The sequence below is a fragment of the Myodes glareolus genome, chromosome 6, assembly GCF_982192425.1.
Source record: "Myodes glareolus chromosome 6, mMyoGla1.1, whole genome shotgun sequence".
Classification (NCBI taxonomy): Eukaryota; Metazoa; Chordata; class Mammalia; order Rodentia; family Cricetidae; genus Myodes; species Myodes glareolus.
The window spans coordinates 87,002,470-87,022,555 of NC_142031.1; the positions used below are offsets into that span (position 1 = coordinate 87,002,470).

At 37.7% G+C, this 20,086-nt stretch overlaps 1 protein-coding gene across 5 annotated transcripts in view; it reads right to left on the reverse strand.

The window, feature by feature from the left end:
- The window catches only part of Eml4 (EMAP like 4), a 123,207-nt gene that overhangs the window by 50,519 nt on the left and 52,602 nt on the right, over window positions 1-20,086 (reverse strand). For 3 of the 5 annotated variants that reach the window (XM_085690977.2, XM_085690976.2, XM_085690975.2), the window contains exons 2-3: window positions 9,652-9,834; window positions 4,196-4,325 (exon numbers count right to left, since the gene is read on the reverse strand). In XM_085690977.2, coding sequence (XP_085547103.2) covers window positions 4,196-4,325; window positions 9,652-9,834 — 313 coding nt within the window. Of the gene's footprint in view, window positions 1-713; window positions 888-4,195; window positions 4,326-9,651; window positions 9,835-20,086 lie in introns of all 5 variants that reach the window. The other 2 variants (XM_085690974.2, XM_085690973.2) reach the window with 1 other exon arrangement.

Genomic DNA, 20,086 nt, shown 5'->3' on the forward strand with positions numbered 1-20,086 from the left:
GAAAGTGCTGAAATTAAAGGAGTGTACCACCACGACACAGCTAAATGGGCCAATTTAATTAAACTGGTACCAGTACTTGTTACAAGGCAGCAGCATTAGTAGCCCCAGCATGCAGTTCCACACCCCTAATTTAGGCTTACACACATTTGTTATGTTTTTCCTTCTCCCCCTCTCATCACTTAAAAACATCAATTACTATGGAACAGAGAAAAACTCTCAAACAAGCCTTTAGCATAGAGAAGATCAGGTGAAATGAATTCGTTTCCATACTCAAGCAAGAAGTTATCTTCCCAAGACCCAAAGCTGAAATTAAGACACAGCCACAGGAACCTTTCGTTTAAAGGAGCCTTGCAAGTTGAGGTTGTAATGATGCCAAAATGTAGTGAGGATAATTTAACATGGCGATTTCTATCCATGGCTATAAATTTATACACAACTATAAAAAATGTTAAAATATCTATAATTTTATTATAAAAATATTGTTTGGGCTATTTATACCTCTTTCCTTTTTACCAAATTGTCTTAGTTTCTTTGCCAGTTATAACTGAAAAATTATGCTTCTAAATCTTTATTCCCCGGTGTCCTAAAATATAGATTATAAGCAATGAAGATGTTTTCTCCTGGATTCCATGGATAGCTAACTTTTCCCAAATCACAGAATTTAGGTATCTTTACAACCGATCCCTAGCTCTGTACTTGGGGACGGTTAAAACCTTTTGGTGGGAGCGGAGCTCTTGCTCTCTGGAGTTTGTCTGTTTATTTGGAGAGGCTGTGAAGAGGGCTGGGGAGAAGGTGATGCTCGCATTTGTGGGCTCTGATCATTAGTATGAGATTCCTCTTTTTTCTCTCTCTGTCCTTGTGGCTTTTCTTTCTTTTTTTCTGTACCACTGTAAAATAAAGTATAACATGGAACAACACATATTTAAACAAACTTTAAAATCAAAATAATAAAGTGATTATAATTCAAGACCCTAAATTATATAACTAATACAATTTATATTTTTTATTCAATAAGGAAAAATTATTGAAATTGATAAAGAATTAATTTTTGAACAATCTAAGGTAATAATCCATTCTATGAAGATTGCCCTTTGAGATGGAAGTGACCTCTAATGGATTTTATAATTTTGATGATTGCAGTGGGGTTGCAGAAACTCTCTTAACTAACTTCAACTTATCTAAATTACAGCATTGAGGACCTTTGCACTCCCTGTAGAAAGAAATTGACTGATGACGCACTAAGCGTTCATATTTAACCCAGACCACTCCCAGGTTCCTCTGACCCTGTCAACTGAGTTTTCTCTCTGTGGGGAAAAGAGGAGGGTGGGCTGTGGTCCTGAGTATCGGTTCGGGGGTCACATGTGCTACATAAGCACTTTCCTGATGACTGACACCCACCTGTTAATGCTAAGTTGTTCTTTTAATTAGAAAAGGTAAGTATAAAATAGAAAATATACATCAAAAACCTGTAGTTCTGTAAAAACCAAGTTCTTGCTTTAGAAAGACCAAAAAAAGAAAAAAAAAAGCTACTGAAAATGCTATGTGGGGCTGGGAAAACGGCTCAGATATTAACACTTCCAGGAGACCAGAGCTCAATTCTTAGCATCTGGCTTCAATTACCACTCCAGCTCCAGGATCTTGTGAACCTGAATATTAAAAAAAACTTTAAGAGGCCTGGCATGGTAGCGCACGCCTTTAATCCCAGCACTCAGGAGGCAGAGGTAGGAGAATCTCTGAGAGTTCGAGGCCAGCCTGGTTTACAGGACAGCCAGGACTATACAGAGAAACCCTGCCTTGATAAGAACAAAATAAAACAAACATCAAAAAATAAAAGCAAAACAAAAAAGTAAATTTTTAAAAAATGATATTAAATGAATGTGAAGTAATTTTTAAAGTCACAGGAAAAAATTGTTTTGCCAGAGTTTTACATTTCTTATTCTGCCTTTAAACTAAAAATTACAAAGTTACTTACAGGTATATTTTATGCAAGACAGTCAACAAATTTGGTCAAAGATACATCCTTTGAAAAGGGGAAGAAAGACTGTCCTAACAGGTTTCAAACTGAAATACCTAACGTATTTATATATGGCCTTTATGACTTTGCACGTGGACAGTTAACTGACAAAACACCTTCAGAAGTCTCAGCTGCGCCTGTGAGCAGTACTGTGAAGGACAGACTCAAGACTGAAAGGGTAGAAAACCATGCTCTATAGTTCTTAAGCAAAGGACTTGTAATTTTTTATAAGGTATGTTCCAAGAATATCTGTCACAACACACACACACACACACACACACACACACAAACATGTGTGCATGTGTACATAGTTTATACAACTCCACTATCACATTGTTAACAATTAGAAATGTAGTACCATCATTCTTAACTAACTTCAATCTGATGCAAACGGCTATGTTCAGTTTTTGAAGAGGTGAGGGCTGAGAAACAAATTCTTATCAGCAAATAGCAGATTAAACCTTAAAATCAGAAAACTGGGCCTGGAGACGGTCGGTGGGCAACATGCTCTCTGTGTTTTACGTGTGAGGATCTGAGCTTGGATCTCCAGCTCCCATGGAAAAGCCAGCACTGGAGGTGGGGTACGGGGACACATGGATCCCAGGGACTTGGGAGCCATTCGAGCTAGGCAAAATTGCAAACTACAGGCTCAGAGAGCAGCCCTGTCTCAAAAAACTAAGATGAGGACTGATGAACATCCAACATCAACTGTGGCCTCCACAGACAGGTGCATGTATACACACTCATATACCACAGAAAAAGGAGGGAGGGAGAGTCTGAATTAGATGACAATCCTTTTGTAATGGTCTTCAAACCATCCTTTACGCTTAAAAGGAGATTTTCCTCTAGGGTTAAATCTAGTGCCCTGAACAAGAAAGGAACAAAACCAAGTGGTCCTAGACCACCCATTCCTATTGTACTGATCATTACAAAGCACCAGTACAGAAATGAGCTAAGAAAACCAGCTAAAATTAAACTGTTACTGAATAAAAAATGTTTATAAAAAAAATTATGTACTAAGGGCTGGAGAAACGGCTCAGCAGTTAATAGCTCTTGCTACTGCACATGACCTGGGCTTGGTTCCCAGCACCCACATGGCAGCTCACAATTACCAGGAACTCCAGTTACAGAGGATCCAAAATCCTCTTCTAGTGGGCACTTCATTATGTGTTCACCAGAGTCAAAACATACCGACGAAATAAAAACTAAACAATCTTTAAAAATATTAAAGGTTTCTACTATGAATGCTTTATTACAATGTTTTCTCCTGAAAATGAAACAGAGATAATTTTACTATTTTGAAAGGGGGAAAAATGGGATTCTGTAATGACATCAGGTTCTGAAGGTCTTGCTATCTCCTCACCATTCTCGTAGCCACCTGCTGGGTTAACACCTGGAACTGTGCACTCTGAACCTTCCAGGCGTTAATATCTGAAGTAAGCGCTTTTCATTAGCATACATCGCTCTACTTTTTAAACTCTCTTCCCCTCATGTATTATCAAACAACACAACTTGTTCTGTACAGCTGATTTCCTATGACCTTTCCATGTGACGACAATTAAAAGAAAAGGTGGGCAAATGTCATTCATGCACTGTCATTGGAACAGTAAATATACTGGGTTAAGAGAGAGCCTGAGCACATGAATTCCGTAATACACGGGAACGTTTAGAATGCAGTAACTCCAGCATCCTCCTGCCTCTACCAGCCCTGAAGAGATAGATAGCCGCACACCACTACTAGAATACTTTGAGGTGAATCTCAGTTTTCTGATTTTTGCTGGAAAAAAAGTTATAATGGCCTTTGCTCCCCCCGACTAGAGTAGATATATATTAAAGAGTCTATTATCTTTAAAATGTACCAAATATGTCACTTGCTAAGGAAAATCTACTTAAATAATTTCATTAAATGTATCAATAAATTCTTGCTGAAAAACAAAAGCAACAACAATAAGATTTCAGGACATGAAAAGGCTCTGTCTCTTCAAAAGCTTTCTGAATAAAAATCAACTTGTGATACTATAAGCACAATGGACTCAGGCCAAGTGTCTCATTCATAATTAAAGAATCAAGACATGAGCAGCTGACTACCATACAGCCCCATTTGTAATTCTTCCCATGAGTAGCCTCATCTATCATGCACAGTTGTGCACTGCCAGTTTCCCATTCATGACAATCAGGTACCTTTTAGCAGCGGATGAAAGAGTTTCTTTTCTTGCTATTGATACAGAGCTGGTGTGATTCTGTTTTCTGTTTATACCACTCCCATTGGTTATACAGGACATGGAAATAGCTTCTCGAAGGCTTGGTTGGCCTAAGGTGGTTAGGAAAAAAAAAATTAACAAATTTCAAAATATTTCTTAAATAGCAGAGTTTTAAAAATTAAGTCTATTAGTGTTTATGAATAGTGAGCAGATGGTCCCACCTGCAGCACTCAGCAAATGCACTACTGTCTTGAGATCTAATACCATTGACAGAGACCAACAGAAAAGCTACACTGAGCTGCTGGGATGCTAGACCCACCATTCAGCTAAATGGTTGCTTTTCCATGGCAGCTCTGAAGCTCATGACCCAACCATATCCTTTAAATTTCTAATATTATACATATTAAATTTTAGAGTGCCATTCTATATAAATGAAGTTTAACTATGTAAAACAACTTTTATAGTAAAAGGAATGGAATAAATGTCTGGTGGGGAGGCAGGTAGACAATTGTAGTCAGCAGGGGTCAAAACCGCAGATTGAACAGGCCTGTTCACCATGAGTCAAGTTGATTTAAAGACTAGATATAGAGTATAGTTATGGACTCTAGCAAAATTGAACTGTTCAACTAAGACAATCTCATGTTGGCTTTTTTTCCTTTCCAAAACAAAAAATTAGAAGTTGCACATGTAGGACCTAAAGTATCTGGCATTCCAGAGTGTTGTTTCAAACTTGGTGTTTACCCGCATTTTTGACAGGTCTTTGGACTAACTTGTATTATAACTACCTAAGGGGCATTCATAATACAGTGTACCACATCCTCCCACAGATGGATGAGACAGAAAAAAAGACAAACAGCAGTTGCATTTTTTTGTTGTTGTTGAAACTTCTTGGGAAGGTACTTATATATAAGAAAAATGCCCCTCAAATTACAATTTTTGCTATAAAATCTAGCACTAGTATGCCACATAGGTGACTTCTTGCACTGATGATTTTTAAAAATTATCTTGATGAAATATTAATGTTTGAATCAGAGCATCTACCATGCCTGCGATGTTATGAACAGGGAAGGGAGTGGTGCAGGAGGCAGGACTGACAGTCAAACCTTATTATCTGAGGCCCACTGTCAGGTGCTCAGGAACTCCAAACACCTCTTCTAGGTTCTTATGTTTCATTGTCAAGTTCTCGACACTCTTAGTCTAATGACTTTACTCTTTAAGAGGACAGCAATATAGCCCCATCAAATTCTGTCTTCTCTATTTCTGATTACTTTGGAATATTTCCCATTTCCTCTTGCCTCAAAGCAAGATAAACCATTTAACTTCTAGCCCTATTTTTCACAAGTAGAAATAACAAAGGAGGCATTAGACTGTTACAAAGGAACAATCCCTGTTGCTTGGCCTAAGACAATAACTACCAATATACTTCTAGACACATAAGTCTCAGAGATGCTGTTTGGATAAGAAGCAATTATCCTCATCCTCTGACACAATCATCACTGATTTCAGTTTAATACTCTCATTATAGAGATTCATACCTTCCCAACCTGACTAATGTAACTGTAATTTATCTACTAACTTATGACAACCCTTGCCATCCTTCATGTTATTCAGGATAGGAATTAAATGACAATCCCTAAGCCTTTACAATATCCCAAACTCTATATATTAAGGACTGACCCAGGAAAAAATATTGAAATATAATAGAAAGTCATTGTATCATTAATATATACTAATTCTACTAATTGAAAATTTATAACTGATTTTAGATGACTTGATAACATACCATATACAAATCCCAAGAGAAATATAAACCTGCTTAGAGTTTTCAATAACAAAACTTATGAAATTTTACATCTCTTCATGTCTTATTATCGGTGTTAGAAAATATAATTAGACAAAAATCTCCACTAATGAGAAATAAGTGATTAATCTTAATGAAATATGTTCATCTATAAAAGTTTGTCAACCATGTAACTGAAAGAATAATTAATGAAATGGGTCTCACTTCATAATGTAACTACACTATCAGCAATGTAATTAATGAGGTTACTTTTTAAAGTTGTTTTCCTTTACTTTTATTTTATGAGTATGGGTATTTTTCTTGTGTGCAGATTTGTACCTGTGGAGATCAGAAGAGGGCTTTGGATCCTCTGAGATTGGAGTTACAGACAAGTTGCCATGAGGGTGCTTGCAATCTAACCTGGGTTGTCTAGAAGAACAGCCAGCTCCATAACTCAACTTTATTACTTTCAGTTCGTCTCTTAAATTGAATTCTTGGTATTTTAGAGCAATAAAAAGGTAAATAACATGCTGTAGTGTGTAACTATATATCCACACAAACATCCACAGAATTGAATATTATTCAGCCATTTAAAAAAGTTATCTTTTCATTTACAATAACATGTACAGCACATACAGGAGGACAGTATGTGTTAACAGAGATAACCCAGGCATAGAAAGAAAATAGCACATGTTCTTACGTATATGTGGAAGCTAAAAACTGATTTCAAAGTAGAGAAAAGTGCCTGGAAGAGTCTGAGAAGTGTGTGGAGAGAAAAGGTTAGTAGGCACAGAGGTGAGGATGGATAGGGGAAAATGACTTGAAACAGTCTACACAGTATAGGATAACTATGGCTGACAAAAATGGCTTGAATGTTTCAAAATAGTTACTAGAGAGAACTCTGAACATTTCTAACACAATAAATAACAAATGTCTGAGGTGACAGGTCATTATCTTTACCTGATCATTCCACATTCTTTACATGCATGAAATGTTACAATGTACCCCAGAAATAGCCCAATTATTACATGATAGTCTCTCTCTGTCGAGAGAGAGAGAGAGAAAGAGAGAGAGAGAGAGAGAGAGAGAGAGAGAGACTGCAGACAACAAGGAAACATTATATTTTCTATTGTAGGACCTAACAAACATATGCATACAGATTCAAGCTGAGGGTAGAAATGCCAATTACCCAGAAAACTTGCTCTAAAGATATACTCACTTTATCAAGCCTGTGTTAACTGATTTGTTTTCCTTTCTACTCTAGCAACTTCAAATTTCTCTTGTAAAAATCAATTCTTAAGCAAACAATGTTACTGTCTTGACTGTGGCAATCTTCAAAGCCGATTCTCAAAAAAATATACAATGAAAGAAATTTTTTAAAAGAGTAACATAACATTATCCAAAGTGTTCCTGCCAAGCAATGTGCTAAACTTTAAAGTTCCTTATCTCTTGTCATTGATGCATGTATCCAATTACCACTAATAATAAAGAACAATTTTCTCCCTTTTCTAAATCTCCACTATCTACATTTAGGTCCAAAATGAAGAATCATAAAAACAAACAATGTTGTTATTGTTACCCCATAACTCCCTCCAAAACTTTAACTTACATCTCCCCAGGTCACTCAACATTTCTTTCATGTCTATGATCTTCCATTCTCCATTCTAATCAGTCCAGTTTTTCTCTCTTATCCATCTGAAACCTATCTTACAGGACAGATACAGTGGTGTGTGTCCATGATTCACATGGTAGTGAAGAAAATGGCACCTTGAGCTTGAGGTCAACCTAAGCTACACAAGGAGACTCATTCTCAAAACAAAGTGAAAGTAAACATACAAACACAACTGCTTTACTACGTCAAAGAAAATGAAGGTAAGATTGATATTGAGTGATCAAGAATGCTTGCTGCCAAAACTGATGATCTGAGTTTTATTCCAGAAATCCACAGGGTGGAAAGAGAGAACTGATTTCTGTCAAACTGTTCTCTGACGCACAGAATAAACAAACAATCCAGCTCTGACAACTCCTGAGTGCGTGTGTGTAATAAAAACTCTGCTGGATTTTATCTCTTCTATTGTATCTCAGGCTATGAGTTTTGTCTTAGTTTTTTAGTGGTATTGGGAATGAACCCAGGATTTAGTGCAGGCAGGCAAGCACTCTTCACGGAGTTGCATTTCTCCACTTCTAGAAATAGTAGTCATTTTCTATTTAAGATTTACCATTTCTCCCCTGCCCTAAGAGTATCCTTCACAAACTCAGAGAAACCTTGCTTTACCAATTCTTATTACCAGCGCCAATACTATCTTCCTCTTTGCTCTCTCAGGTCTCAACATATTTGTAAAACATCTTAAAACATAAAAAGTATACAATCAGACTGAATATAATATATTAAATATATTACTATAACACACACACACACACACGTCACTGGTACAGTAATTGCCTAGGACACTTGGGACTTTCAGTTACATTCTTAGAAGTATAATTCAATGAATAATATTAAAACTGGCCTTCAATTTAGCATCCTTTTATAGCCACCATCATCTTTTCCCTTCAGGCAATTTGTTTTAAGCCACTGCTCTTAATTATACAATTTTCCTCATTCAGAAAACTCCAATTACATCTTTCAAAATACTGGATTTTCAATTTTAACACATTGAAAATGCTTTTGTAGGGTTTTCTAATATTCTTATACATCAAACTCCGAGTGTTACTTCTTAATCTATTTTAATTGTTCTTTCTGCTGCACCTGGCAACTAGTATCACTGATGTTGTGTTGGGCTTTCTTGTTTTATAGCACTTTCTATCACACCAACTTTCACCTGTAAGTTGAGTCCCAAAATCTGTTGGTTAACAGCAGCAAGCACACCTCACCTGTACTTCAGCAATCTACATATGTCCAAGCATACACCACCACATACATCTCACATTCAGCATTCACAGTCTTTCTTGGAATCCTGGTTGTGTTGTGTCCATCTGACTAGTGAGCATCTAGGGCAACATAGTACTTCTCTCCATGTTGTCTTCTAGTTCCAACTCACTGCAATCTGGATAGAGCAGTGCAAACCTTCCTTTTCTAAACACTGCTGAGGACAGCGATCATGTTGGTCTGGTCTCTAAGCTCCACCAAGAAGTACTTCAAGTGCTTGGTTAATATGAAAGAATTAAAAATTCTTGGTGTCTGAAGAACAAAAAGCTACATCTGATTTAAAGAGAGCAACAGGGTCTTTTCTCCTGCATATTTGGATGTTAAAATTCCTACTGTATTAAGGTTGGCAATATTTTAAATACAAACCACAGAAGGCTTGGGATGAAGTTAGTTAAATAATTTACAACTGTTTTAATCATGTTTCTGTAATAGGTAGATTGAATGCCTAGCTACATTTAGGATGAGAGGCACAAAAAGATTCAATCCTTGCTCTCAACAAATTTATTACATAGTTAGAAATACTATGGTGGAAAAAGTCTATAAGTGAAGTATTACACAAAGTTCCCAATTGAAACAGTAAAGAATAAACTTTCAGAATTTGGGGGAAAAAAGAAACCTACTATGATCACAAGTAATTCCCATGCAAATAGTATTGTATTTCAAGTTTCAATTTTCAAAAGAAAAGGCCAGAAGACACAAGACTCTTATGAACAACAAACTTAATTACCTTTATTTGGCACAGACTTTTTCACTGAGGCTACATGATCTTCTGAGATTGCAAGACGTCTCAAAACATCAGCCAAAGCGGCCTTTAGTACAGTGATTTCATCTTCCTGTTGTTGAACTCGTGACTCAAGAGCTGAGAGGCGATCCTGAACATCAGAAGTACTTGCAGCAGAAATGCTATCGTCTAAAAGAGAAAATATTGACCATTTTAAAACCCAACTACTCAAGGAAAAATTCCCTTATGGTGAGAAAACTACACCAAATCAGGTCTTTTTTTTTTTTAAGACAAAACAAAAACAATAATTTTGGCATGTTTACAAGAGCAACTTCTACAAAGATATTCTTCAAATTATTAGAATGATGGAATTTTCCCATGGCTGATCCCCCACCCTCAGCCATGATACCCCCTCAGTTTTCTTACTAAATGTTCCTATATACATCACTTTGGAGACATAAGCATAGTTTTCAAAAAAGCAAACTATCCAAGCTCCCCTTTTAATGACATCACGACCCTACTTCTTTAGGAAAGCAGCTGGCAAACCATTGGGTGCAAGCTCCACCACTGACCAGAAAGTCCACTCCCCTTGTCTTTACTCTCCCACTCCTCCAAATTAAATAAAAAGCAACACTGTCATGAATGTAACTAAAGACTTCTTGCTGCTCTCCTTTCCTCTGACAGTCCAGTGTCTTTTTTAAAAAAGAGTAATGGCTACGTGTGGTGGCACATACCTGCCATCTTTGCACTCTAGAGGCAAGAGGATTGGCTCAAATTCCAATCAAGCCTGGGCTGTATTGTAAAAGACTAGCAAAAACAAAGCGGTGGGCCAACAGGATGATGCAGCAGGTAAAGAGGCTTCCGGCCTGGGTTTGGTCACTGGGACCCACATAGTAGAAGGGAAAAAACGACTCCCACAAATTTCCTCTGAATTCCACACACATACTGCAGCACATGTACACATCTGCCACAAATAAATGTAAAAATAAACAAAGCAGTAGCAATAATAGCAATAAAAATAAATTGAAACCAATAAAGAAAAATAAAAGATGATGTTTCTATAAAGCTCCTACCTAACATGTTAGGTATATAACAACAAAGACTATTTCAAGTAAGTTTTAACTATAACAACATTATTAAATACTTCCTAAGCTACTTAATTCTAGAGTGCACTATTTGCTGAGTTAATTAAAATAAAAACATACAATTGTGGGCAGATGGGGTCAGGAACATGAGAGATCAGGTTGTGGGGGTGGACAAGAGGATGGAAGAGTACTGGAAATGGGGGGCATTTCAAGGTCAGAGAGACAATGCAGATTTTTTTAGAGACAGCGGTATACACATGCGTTTTCTCTTGGCTCATTAACACTCCAAGGATTTTCTTAAAATTGTCAGTACTAAAGCAACTCCTGACTACTTTGAGTCCCAGTTTTGAGTTCTTAAGGAGTGGACAACCAATTTTAGCAGTCAGTCTTGTATTTCTGCCAGTTAATTATGTGGCCTAATAAATCTAGTTTTTGCATGCTACTGCTTGTAAGCCAAACACTGTAATTAAGTCACTAAACTATATGGCTATTACCTTCTAAACTCTTCTCAAATTATGAAGGTTAAGCTGTAAGCTTAAGTCATAAACATAATCTGTTTGGTGCCTGCGGGAAGGCAAGTAGAGCCCAGGGAGCTTCATCAAACACCATGCCAATGGATAAACCCATCTGGGTTCATACCACATCGGTATTTTTGGTGCGGAAATCACTTGTCTTTCATATATCCATTTTTTTTTCTTTTAATGGGTAAGTTTTTTTGTTTGTTTGTTGGTTTTAACTTTGTGAATGTTGGATAGTCATATAAATGTATTTCTGTTTGTTCAGATCTTACCAAACCAGACAAGTCCTATGACAAACACAAGGACAATTTTTCAAAGGCATAATAAGCACCAAGGTAACAACTAACAATACCCTGTTTTTGTACTGTACTTTCCATACTAACTGCCGCATTCCTTTTCTTTGCTGTCTGTATTAAAGTGAAGGAAAAACTCAAGATATTAACTAGCTTGCCCAAGGACACCAAGCTACTCTTGGTATCTGAGAATTAAAACATAAGCCCAACTCCCAAATTAAATGCCCTTTATTTTATTTCACACTCCATTCTAATAATAAATCACATGGAAACCAAATAAATAGATCCTTTTACAAAGCTAGAAGAGTTTAAAACTACTGAATGAAATAAACAGCATCTTTGCTTTAAACAAACTGGTGGTCTTTCAGCCGGGTTATTAATGAACCAACCCCTTTTCTCCCAGTCCTCTAGTCTGGATGAACAATTAAAGGCACTCTTGCTAAGGCAGACGGGAATGAGGGCTGAAGTGAGCTTGCACAATCGTTCTCAGCTCTACACAATTTCTTCTTGTTTGAAATCTCAACCCTTTGGGCCAGGGAGGTAACTTAGCGGATAAAGCACACGAGTACAATACCGGAGATCTGACTTTAGACCTTCAGAACCAAATTAAATGCCAAATACAGCGACACACACAGATATAACCCAACACTCCTATGGGAAGATGCCAAGATGGAGACAAGAGACTCCCCAAAAGTTTGTGAGGGCCAGATAGCCTCGCTTATACAGTGTCAAACAAGAGACCCTGTTTCAAGTAAAGTGGAAGACAAGAATGGACCCACTCACAAATGTAAACACACACACACTCTGAAATCCCAACACTCTCAGGAGCAGGATCCAATGAAAGATGTGACACAGCAGTACATGAAATCTGGGGTCAAACTGACCGGGTAAATATGTTTACTTATCAGCTCTCTAAGTGCTTTCCTCACAAATAATTTCATCATGCTAACACAAGGCTAACATCGTACTAACATAAGGTTTGGGAAGATCAGATGAATAATGAGCACTGTCATATAAGAAGGGTTTGCTAAGTGATGTTCTTGACTGCCCTGCTTAATAATACCATGAAACTGGAAATGACCTAAAATCCATGAGCACCCAAACAACCACCAATAAGGGAAAAATATATAGAGAGAGGGGAAAAACTGGAAGATCTGCAAGACAATTTAAGTGAAATAAGCAAACTGCAAAACAATATGGACTAACACCACCACCACCAAAACCACACATCCACACACACCCACACACACACACACACACAGAGTTGGAAAAGCAAAGCTTTCATTATGGTTTTGTATATTTGAGACTAACAAAAAGCAACACAACAGAAGTGTATTATAATGTATCCTTACCTTGTTTAACTTTGCATTGTCTGGTGTCAACTTAAGATAAGCTCTCCTCTAACACAGTGATCCAAAAGTATAAAGAGACACATGCAATAAAATACTATGGAGTTAAACTTGCAATCATAGATTACTAATGTTGAAAAGGAACTTTCTTAAAGTCAGTGATCCCCAGCATTTGTGGAAAAGGAACTGAGAAGTCAGGTGAGTGTTACATGGTTTATAGCAGTAAGATGAGCTCCTTCCTCTAATATCATGTTCTCTCTGTAGTTTGAAAACTTCCTTTTCCCAATATAACACAACCTCATTCACAATAAACTTTTTAGGAGTGCATCTGTTCAGCAAATATATTTTTGGATTCTTTTAAAACTCCCTTTTGTTAGTTCAAATATATTGGCTTCTTTTCTGTATACCATGGTAGTCCTTTCTTTTGTGTTTTCTCCTTTCAAAATAGTTTCTAGTCTTCAAGGTTAAAAAGTAGAACTCAAAACAAAATTCTCATGAGTTCTTAAACCAGCGGGAAAATGAAAAAGGTTGATAGAGATATCTACAAATAACCTTACCTATCAGTCTGCTTCCTGGGGTGTGCACACACACACACACACAGTCTTTTTTATTAGGAAATGTAAACAATGCCTACTTAATTAGTGAACATCTAATGCTAGCTATATTCATTTTGCTTCTATTATAATGAATCACCAATCTGTTTCCTGAACTGTGATGAAATGTGTCACCTTTGCAGAAATATATACACCGTGTTCTAAATACCCCCAAGCAAGCAACTCAGTATTGTATCAGAGTATCTCCAGAATTTTAATTACTTTATGTTAATCCTTTGAAAATGGAACATTGTCATTTGTTTTCATACTAGTAGGGTCACAATTGCAACTAATGATGATAATTTCCATTTAGATATTAACTGATAGGGAGAGTGACCAGAATATATGGTATACATATGAAAAATTCAATTTAGTAATTCAAAAAATTAATTACTATGCTGAAAACTGTGATTAAAAAGGTATCTTAGAAGATCTCTCTCTCTCTCTCACACACACACACACACACACACACCTAATTCAATAATTTCTAGTCTTTCTTTGGGGAGGGTTCAGAGTTTCATTATGTATAAATAGGCTGGCTTCAAACTCATAGAAATTCTGCAGTCTGTGCCTCCTCGATCTTTAGGATTAAAGGTGTGTAGTATCACGTTCAGCCCTAATCTTTCTTTAGTGTTTCTGTGTATCATTTTGTAGCTAGGAATAACTATGTGTACCTGTAACAATACCTGCTTCTGATTTAATATTCTACATTACTGGATATTGGATAAACAAGCCTTTGTATTGTATAAGTGAAAAGAAAATAGTCTCTGAAATAACACTGTATTATGTTAAAAATTCTGTGTGCATGTTTATAGATTCACTAATTAATATATATATATATATATATGCCTAACTATATATGTACACGACTACACATATACACACAAACTATGTAAAGAAGGACATTAACTTCTAAAACTAGAAAAGAATAAAGGAAAAAGGTAATATTGACTGGTGTCTACTCCGTGCTAGGCACTGTGAGACAACATGACTATGTCAACCAATGACCCAATGGAACAGGCTCAGTATCTTTACTTACAATAAGTACACTGAAGCAGTGAGAAGCAGCTGCCTAATACTGTGCATCTAGTAAGATGCAGAGCTGGAGTATGATCCATAAAAATGTTGAACCTAGAGATGTAGCTTTAGAGGAGGAATGTGGCAGAATACATTCTACAGGACCAACTAACTGTGGGCGCCACACATATTCAACCATATAATAATGAGACTCAGACAGCCTGACCAAACAGAGCTGTCTCATCTCCTTTGATTTTTTTCTTATAATTTTCTCTTACATGTATAAGTGTTTTATCTGCATTTATGTTTGTGTACCTAACACATGTGTGTCTGGTGCTCTTGGAGGCCAGAAAAAGGCCTCTGGAACTGGAGTTACAGATGCTGTGAAGCACCTTGTGGGTGCTGGGAACTGAACTCAGGAGAGACAGTCGCTACTCTGAATCAGAGCCATCTCTTCAGCTCCCTGCTGCATCTTTATTCTTAATGACAAAACAATTACTTAACATCTCAGAGAGTAATATTAGTAGGTGAACTGAAAAGGGAACTCAAACTCTGAAGAATTACCCGTAAGGCAATGAGTCCCCACAACTACTCGACTGCAAACCTTTTACTGCAGGGTAACTCAAATCCCAGAACTATATTTAAAACAAGACTCTCCAGACAAAACCCGTTCTCTCTGGCCAAAAGTCTTGGGAGGGATGAGATGCCACAGGATGGGGCTCTACCACAAGGCGGCAGGAAAGGCGAGCCTTTTCCTTCCACCTACTGCTTCCCCTTGACGCATGGTAGCAACAAAAGGAAGACTCAACTTCCAAACAAGAAAGCAGAGTAAGGGGATCTTCAGAGCCTAAGATACCAAGGTAACAGAGGACGCCTGAGACACCGAACCTGAAGTTCTCCACCATAACACAGAGGACGCTGTGACACTTGAACTTGACGTCCTTCAAGCTACACAAACATGAAAACTGGAATCAACATGGCATAAAGTTGGAAATGATGCAATTCCATATCAAGAAGTCAACGCCACTATGTATTTTGCAATAGTTAAGATTAATTCTAGGAAATAACTGTAAAAACGTATGCATAAAAACACAAATGCACACCTGGAGATGTATTCATGTAGAAATTAATATTTCCAATTTATCACAATATCCTACTTCTAAAGTAAACTTCTCTCAAAAGAATTTTAACTAAGTAATATATTTAATTTTTTTTTAAAACTTGGGTACCTTAAATTGGTAGTACATGGTAATGTTAATTACCTCTGTTCAGCAATACAATGATAGGAAAGCAAAACTCCTTTCAGACTCAGGAAGTAAAATAACAATAGAAATATTTGTGTTGGTTGATGGAAGGCTCGCATATTGAATGTTTAGTCACAGGAATGAGGTTTTTGAAAGGATCAGGAGGTTTGGCCTTGATGGAGAAAGCGTTTGTATCACTGTGGGTGTGCTTTGAGGTTTCAAAAGTCCATACTCGGTCCCCCCTTCCCCCACTTCCTCCACCTACAGATCAGGATGTAGCGCTCAGCTCCTCCTCCAGCACCTGCCTGCCACCGTGCTCCCATCATGACCAAAATGGACAAAGTCTCTGAAACTGGGAGCAAGCCCCGAAGCAAATGCTTTAACAAGAGTCACCTTGGTCATGATGCCTCTCCACACCAATAGAACACTAACTAAGACACACCTGTTCTCTGCTTTAAGACTTTTTTCTTTGAAAGCTAAAAGTCATCTAGACAAGAAATTGTTTTTAAGAAAATGAAAATCATTTCTATTTCTGTAATCCAAGAATGATGCCTAATTCAAAAAAATTGTGTATTCTTCTATCATCAACTCAATACAAAACGTGAAACAGATGTGCAGACAACCTGTTTCTGGAGGGGTTTGGTATGACTTCACTGGAGAATGAAGGACACAATCTGATTATTTAGGAGGCACTATTAAATTACTGTTCATTAAAAGCTGGTGCTTTAATCTTTTCTCAAGAACAATACATATTACATGTCGAACCATGTTTCATTGGAGAAAATCATGTGGTGCAAAACTCACTCTGCCTTACCCACATGTCAGTTTTAAGCACTCAGAGCACGTAGGCAAACACTTATGATACTACTGCCACGTGTACTGAAGAGTGAGAGACCAGGGTCTCGATTGGTTCCAATCCGGACAGGCAGGTCTCGGCTGCATACTGAAGGGGACCAGGCAGCGGTCTCCGCTCCTCGCACTTCTGCCTGTCTCCCACTTCTTCCCAGACACTCCAAGCAAGCTCCAGCTGGAAACCTCGCGACATGTTTGGCACTCTGAGGGAATCCTCTGGTCTAGATGGCCTGCTGCAAAGCACTTCTCTGCTGGCACACACGAAAGCTGCTCTCTCCGCTAAAAGTTTTCCACTCATTTATAAAGCGACAGCGCTGAAGGAGAAGGGCACACACAGGACCAGACAGGCCCTTGGTGTGGCTGTACTGACACATTACTTTTATCAACTTCAACTGCTCCTTCAAACCCTAACCCTAGATTTCTCCTTATGAAACTGCAACACAATACAGCTTCTATAAATAACAGGTCAGAAGTGCCAAAGTGAGCATTTTTTTTCTTGTAGGAAATAAAAATAAACAATGTGCATGCAAAGTGGCAAGTCATATTTCCTTTTTCCTTTTGCTTTTGTTTAAAATGAAACCTACTTGATTGAAGTATAAAGAATGACCACTTTTCATTAACTTTAAAATGTAAATATTTAGACCATGGCTGATGAATTACAGGAATTTCACTAACAAATATAATAAAAATTCATTTTCAAAATTATCTAAAAATGTTAAAACTGTAGTAGTTAATTAACCCATAAGATGAAACAATTCACAACTGGTTACATACTCTAGTTTTAAACCATTGATGGTTACAAGTAATGTCAATATGCAACACTTCAAATCATAAATATTTTCAGTCCGTCTTACAGTACCATATAAAGCCAGGTGACAATGAACATGATATATTTTTTGTGTGTGAGCGCTTCTAAAGTCAACTACAGGACAAATTCATAAAAAGTGTCAAAGATACCAGAGGATTTTCTTCAATTTGTTTATTTTAAAACATTTTATTTAAGAAAAGTAAATCTAAACCAATCCAAAATAAACACAAGCAATGTGACTACTATAAACACATTCACGCACCAAGAAAATATTATTTAGTAGATGAAACCTACACCAAACTGAACATGAAGAGATGTGGACACAGGGATAAACGAATGGGTAAGCTGATAAAAGGGAGGAATGGGGAAAATCACATTAGTATTTCAAACAGCCTTTATGAGAAAGTAGTGCAAATGCTCTACAAGAAGATTCCAGAAAACAATTCTGTTTTGATTAACAACTGGTATAGATTGATCAAAGAACAGGGTTACTGAAAGATCAACAGGACTTAAGTGATCTGCGGAGTGTGTAGTCTGAAACATTATAGATTAGGAAGCCTTCAAATTCTTCACAATGATTCATGAAGAGCTGGGAAGTATGTTATACTTCAATCTCCAAATTTCAGCCTAGTTATATAATTCTTTATACTAAATTTACAGGCTCATGTGGTTAGGGCTGTCAAGTTTTGTAAGAAGGTGCTTTCTACCTAGGACCTAACAAAAGCACTTCTCTCTTGCATTACAGCACAACCAACTCTTTTTAGGCATCACATCTGAGTAGATAGAGTACTACTAATTTATTTAGATTGTATGATTTAGGTAATTCTTTCTTCTCAAATAAATCTGACTTCAGGCCAGAAAACTGATTCCTCCTCTTAGCTTAGTTTCCAAGTCCAGGAATCATCTACTTTATTACTACAGTTGAGAATCCCTCCTCAAAGAGCTATTCAGACTTGTTCAAGTATTTGAATACCATATCTAAAAATTGCCAAAATTGCCCAACATGCCAAAGAAAGGACAGGAGATATGGTTCAGTGGTTCATTTTCCCAGCACACATGTGGCCTTAGAATTTCTGAATCAGAGAGAAAAAAGGAGGGTGGAGAGGGGAAATGGAAGAGAAAAAGGGAGGTAAGGAGATGAGAGGGGAAGGGATGGAAGCAGAGGAAGGAAGGAAGAAGTGAGACGGGGAAGGAGAGAGGGGGTAAGGAAAAGGGGAAGAAGAGAGAGGAGGGGGAAGAGGAGGATATGCTGAAAAGAACCATGATGGTTAATTTTCATTGTCAATGTCACTGGATTTAGAACCAGCCAGGAGTGTTGGTGAGGGAGTTTCTAGATTAGGCTGACACAGGAAGACCTTCCCTGAATGTAGGTGATGCTGCATTTCATGGGCTGGGTTTTGGGACTAAATAAAATGGAGAATGTGGACTTGAGTATCTACTCTTCTTTTTGCTTCCTGAGAGTAGACTCACCATGACTGTCAGTTCAAGACACTGCCGTCATGCTTTCCCACCACAATGAACTCTAACTTCTTAATAGCAACCCAAATAAATCCCTACTTTCCTAAGCTTCTTTTGTCACTTTGTCATAGCAGAGAGAAATGTAAGTAAAACAAAGACCTAAAACATCCTAATCCCCAGACATTTATTCCCTAGAAGTTAGAAATGAGAGGGTGGAGATGAAACATTCCTTGAGGTGGTAGAGAGGGTGTGGCCTCCTTCCTATCACAAAAACCATGGCTGACACTCCAGTGTCAGCAAAAAGAAAGAGTAACATTTACTTAATCAAAGACCCAAAGAAAATTATTTTTTAATGAAGAATGCATTACGTTGCTATGTCTTTTGACAAAAGGGGTATGCACTAAATGCAAAGAATTCAGACCCTTCTTGGCTTTTGTGGCATTCCTTCTTCCCAGGTATACGAGAGGATCCCTTCTGGGACGAAAATCCTATTATTTACTATAAAGCAAGATTAGTCAGAGAATTTCTTAATGGCCAGCTCTAATCAGACAGGTAGGGAAGAAAGCTAGGGGCAATTATAAGCATTATGGCCTGCTTTGGAGAAGAGGTGTGTGTGTGTGTGTGTGTGTGTGTGTGTGTGTGTGTGTGTGTGTGTCTCCGTGTGTCTCCTAATCTGCTTTTTGTTGTTCTGAGGAAATACTGACCACAACAAACTGGGGGGGGGGGGGAAGGTTTTTCTGTCTCTCTCTGTCTCTCTCTTTTAGCAGAGAACACAGAGGAACCCTACTTACTAGCTGGCCTCCCCCTGGCTTGCCCAGCTATCTTTCCTATACAGCACACATCCATATGCTCAGGGATGGTGCTACCCACAGTGGGCTGGACCCTCCTTTATCTTTTAGCAATTAAGGAAGTAGCCCATACACAAGTCAATGTGATAGGGACAATTTCTCAGGTCTGTCAGGTTGACAACTGAAGCTAAACTACGACAAGGGTTCAATTTCCATGACTCACCTTGAGGTAGAGAAATTCTTATTTCTCAAATTCATATTCTTATATGAAGGGCAGGAGAGGACAAAGGAAAAGGTTGGAGAGATGCTGGCTTGAGGCCCTTTTAAGTCAGTGTTCTCAGCTGTTCTGGAACTCAATCTGTAGATCAGGATCACAAAGATCCTTCTGCCTCTGCCTCCCGAGTGCTGGGATTAAAGGTGTGCACCACCATCCCAG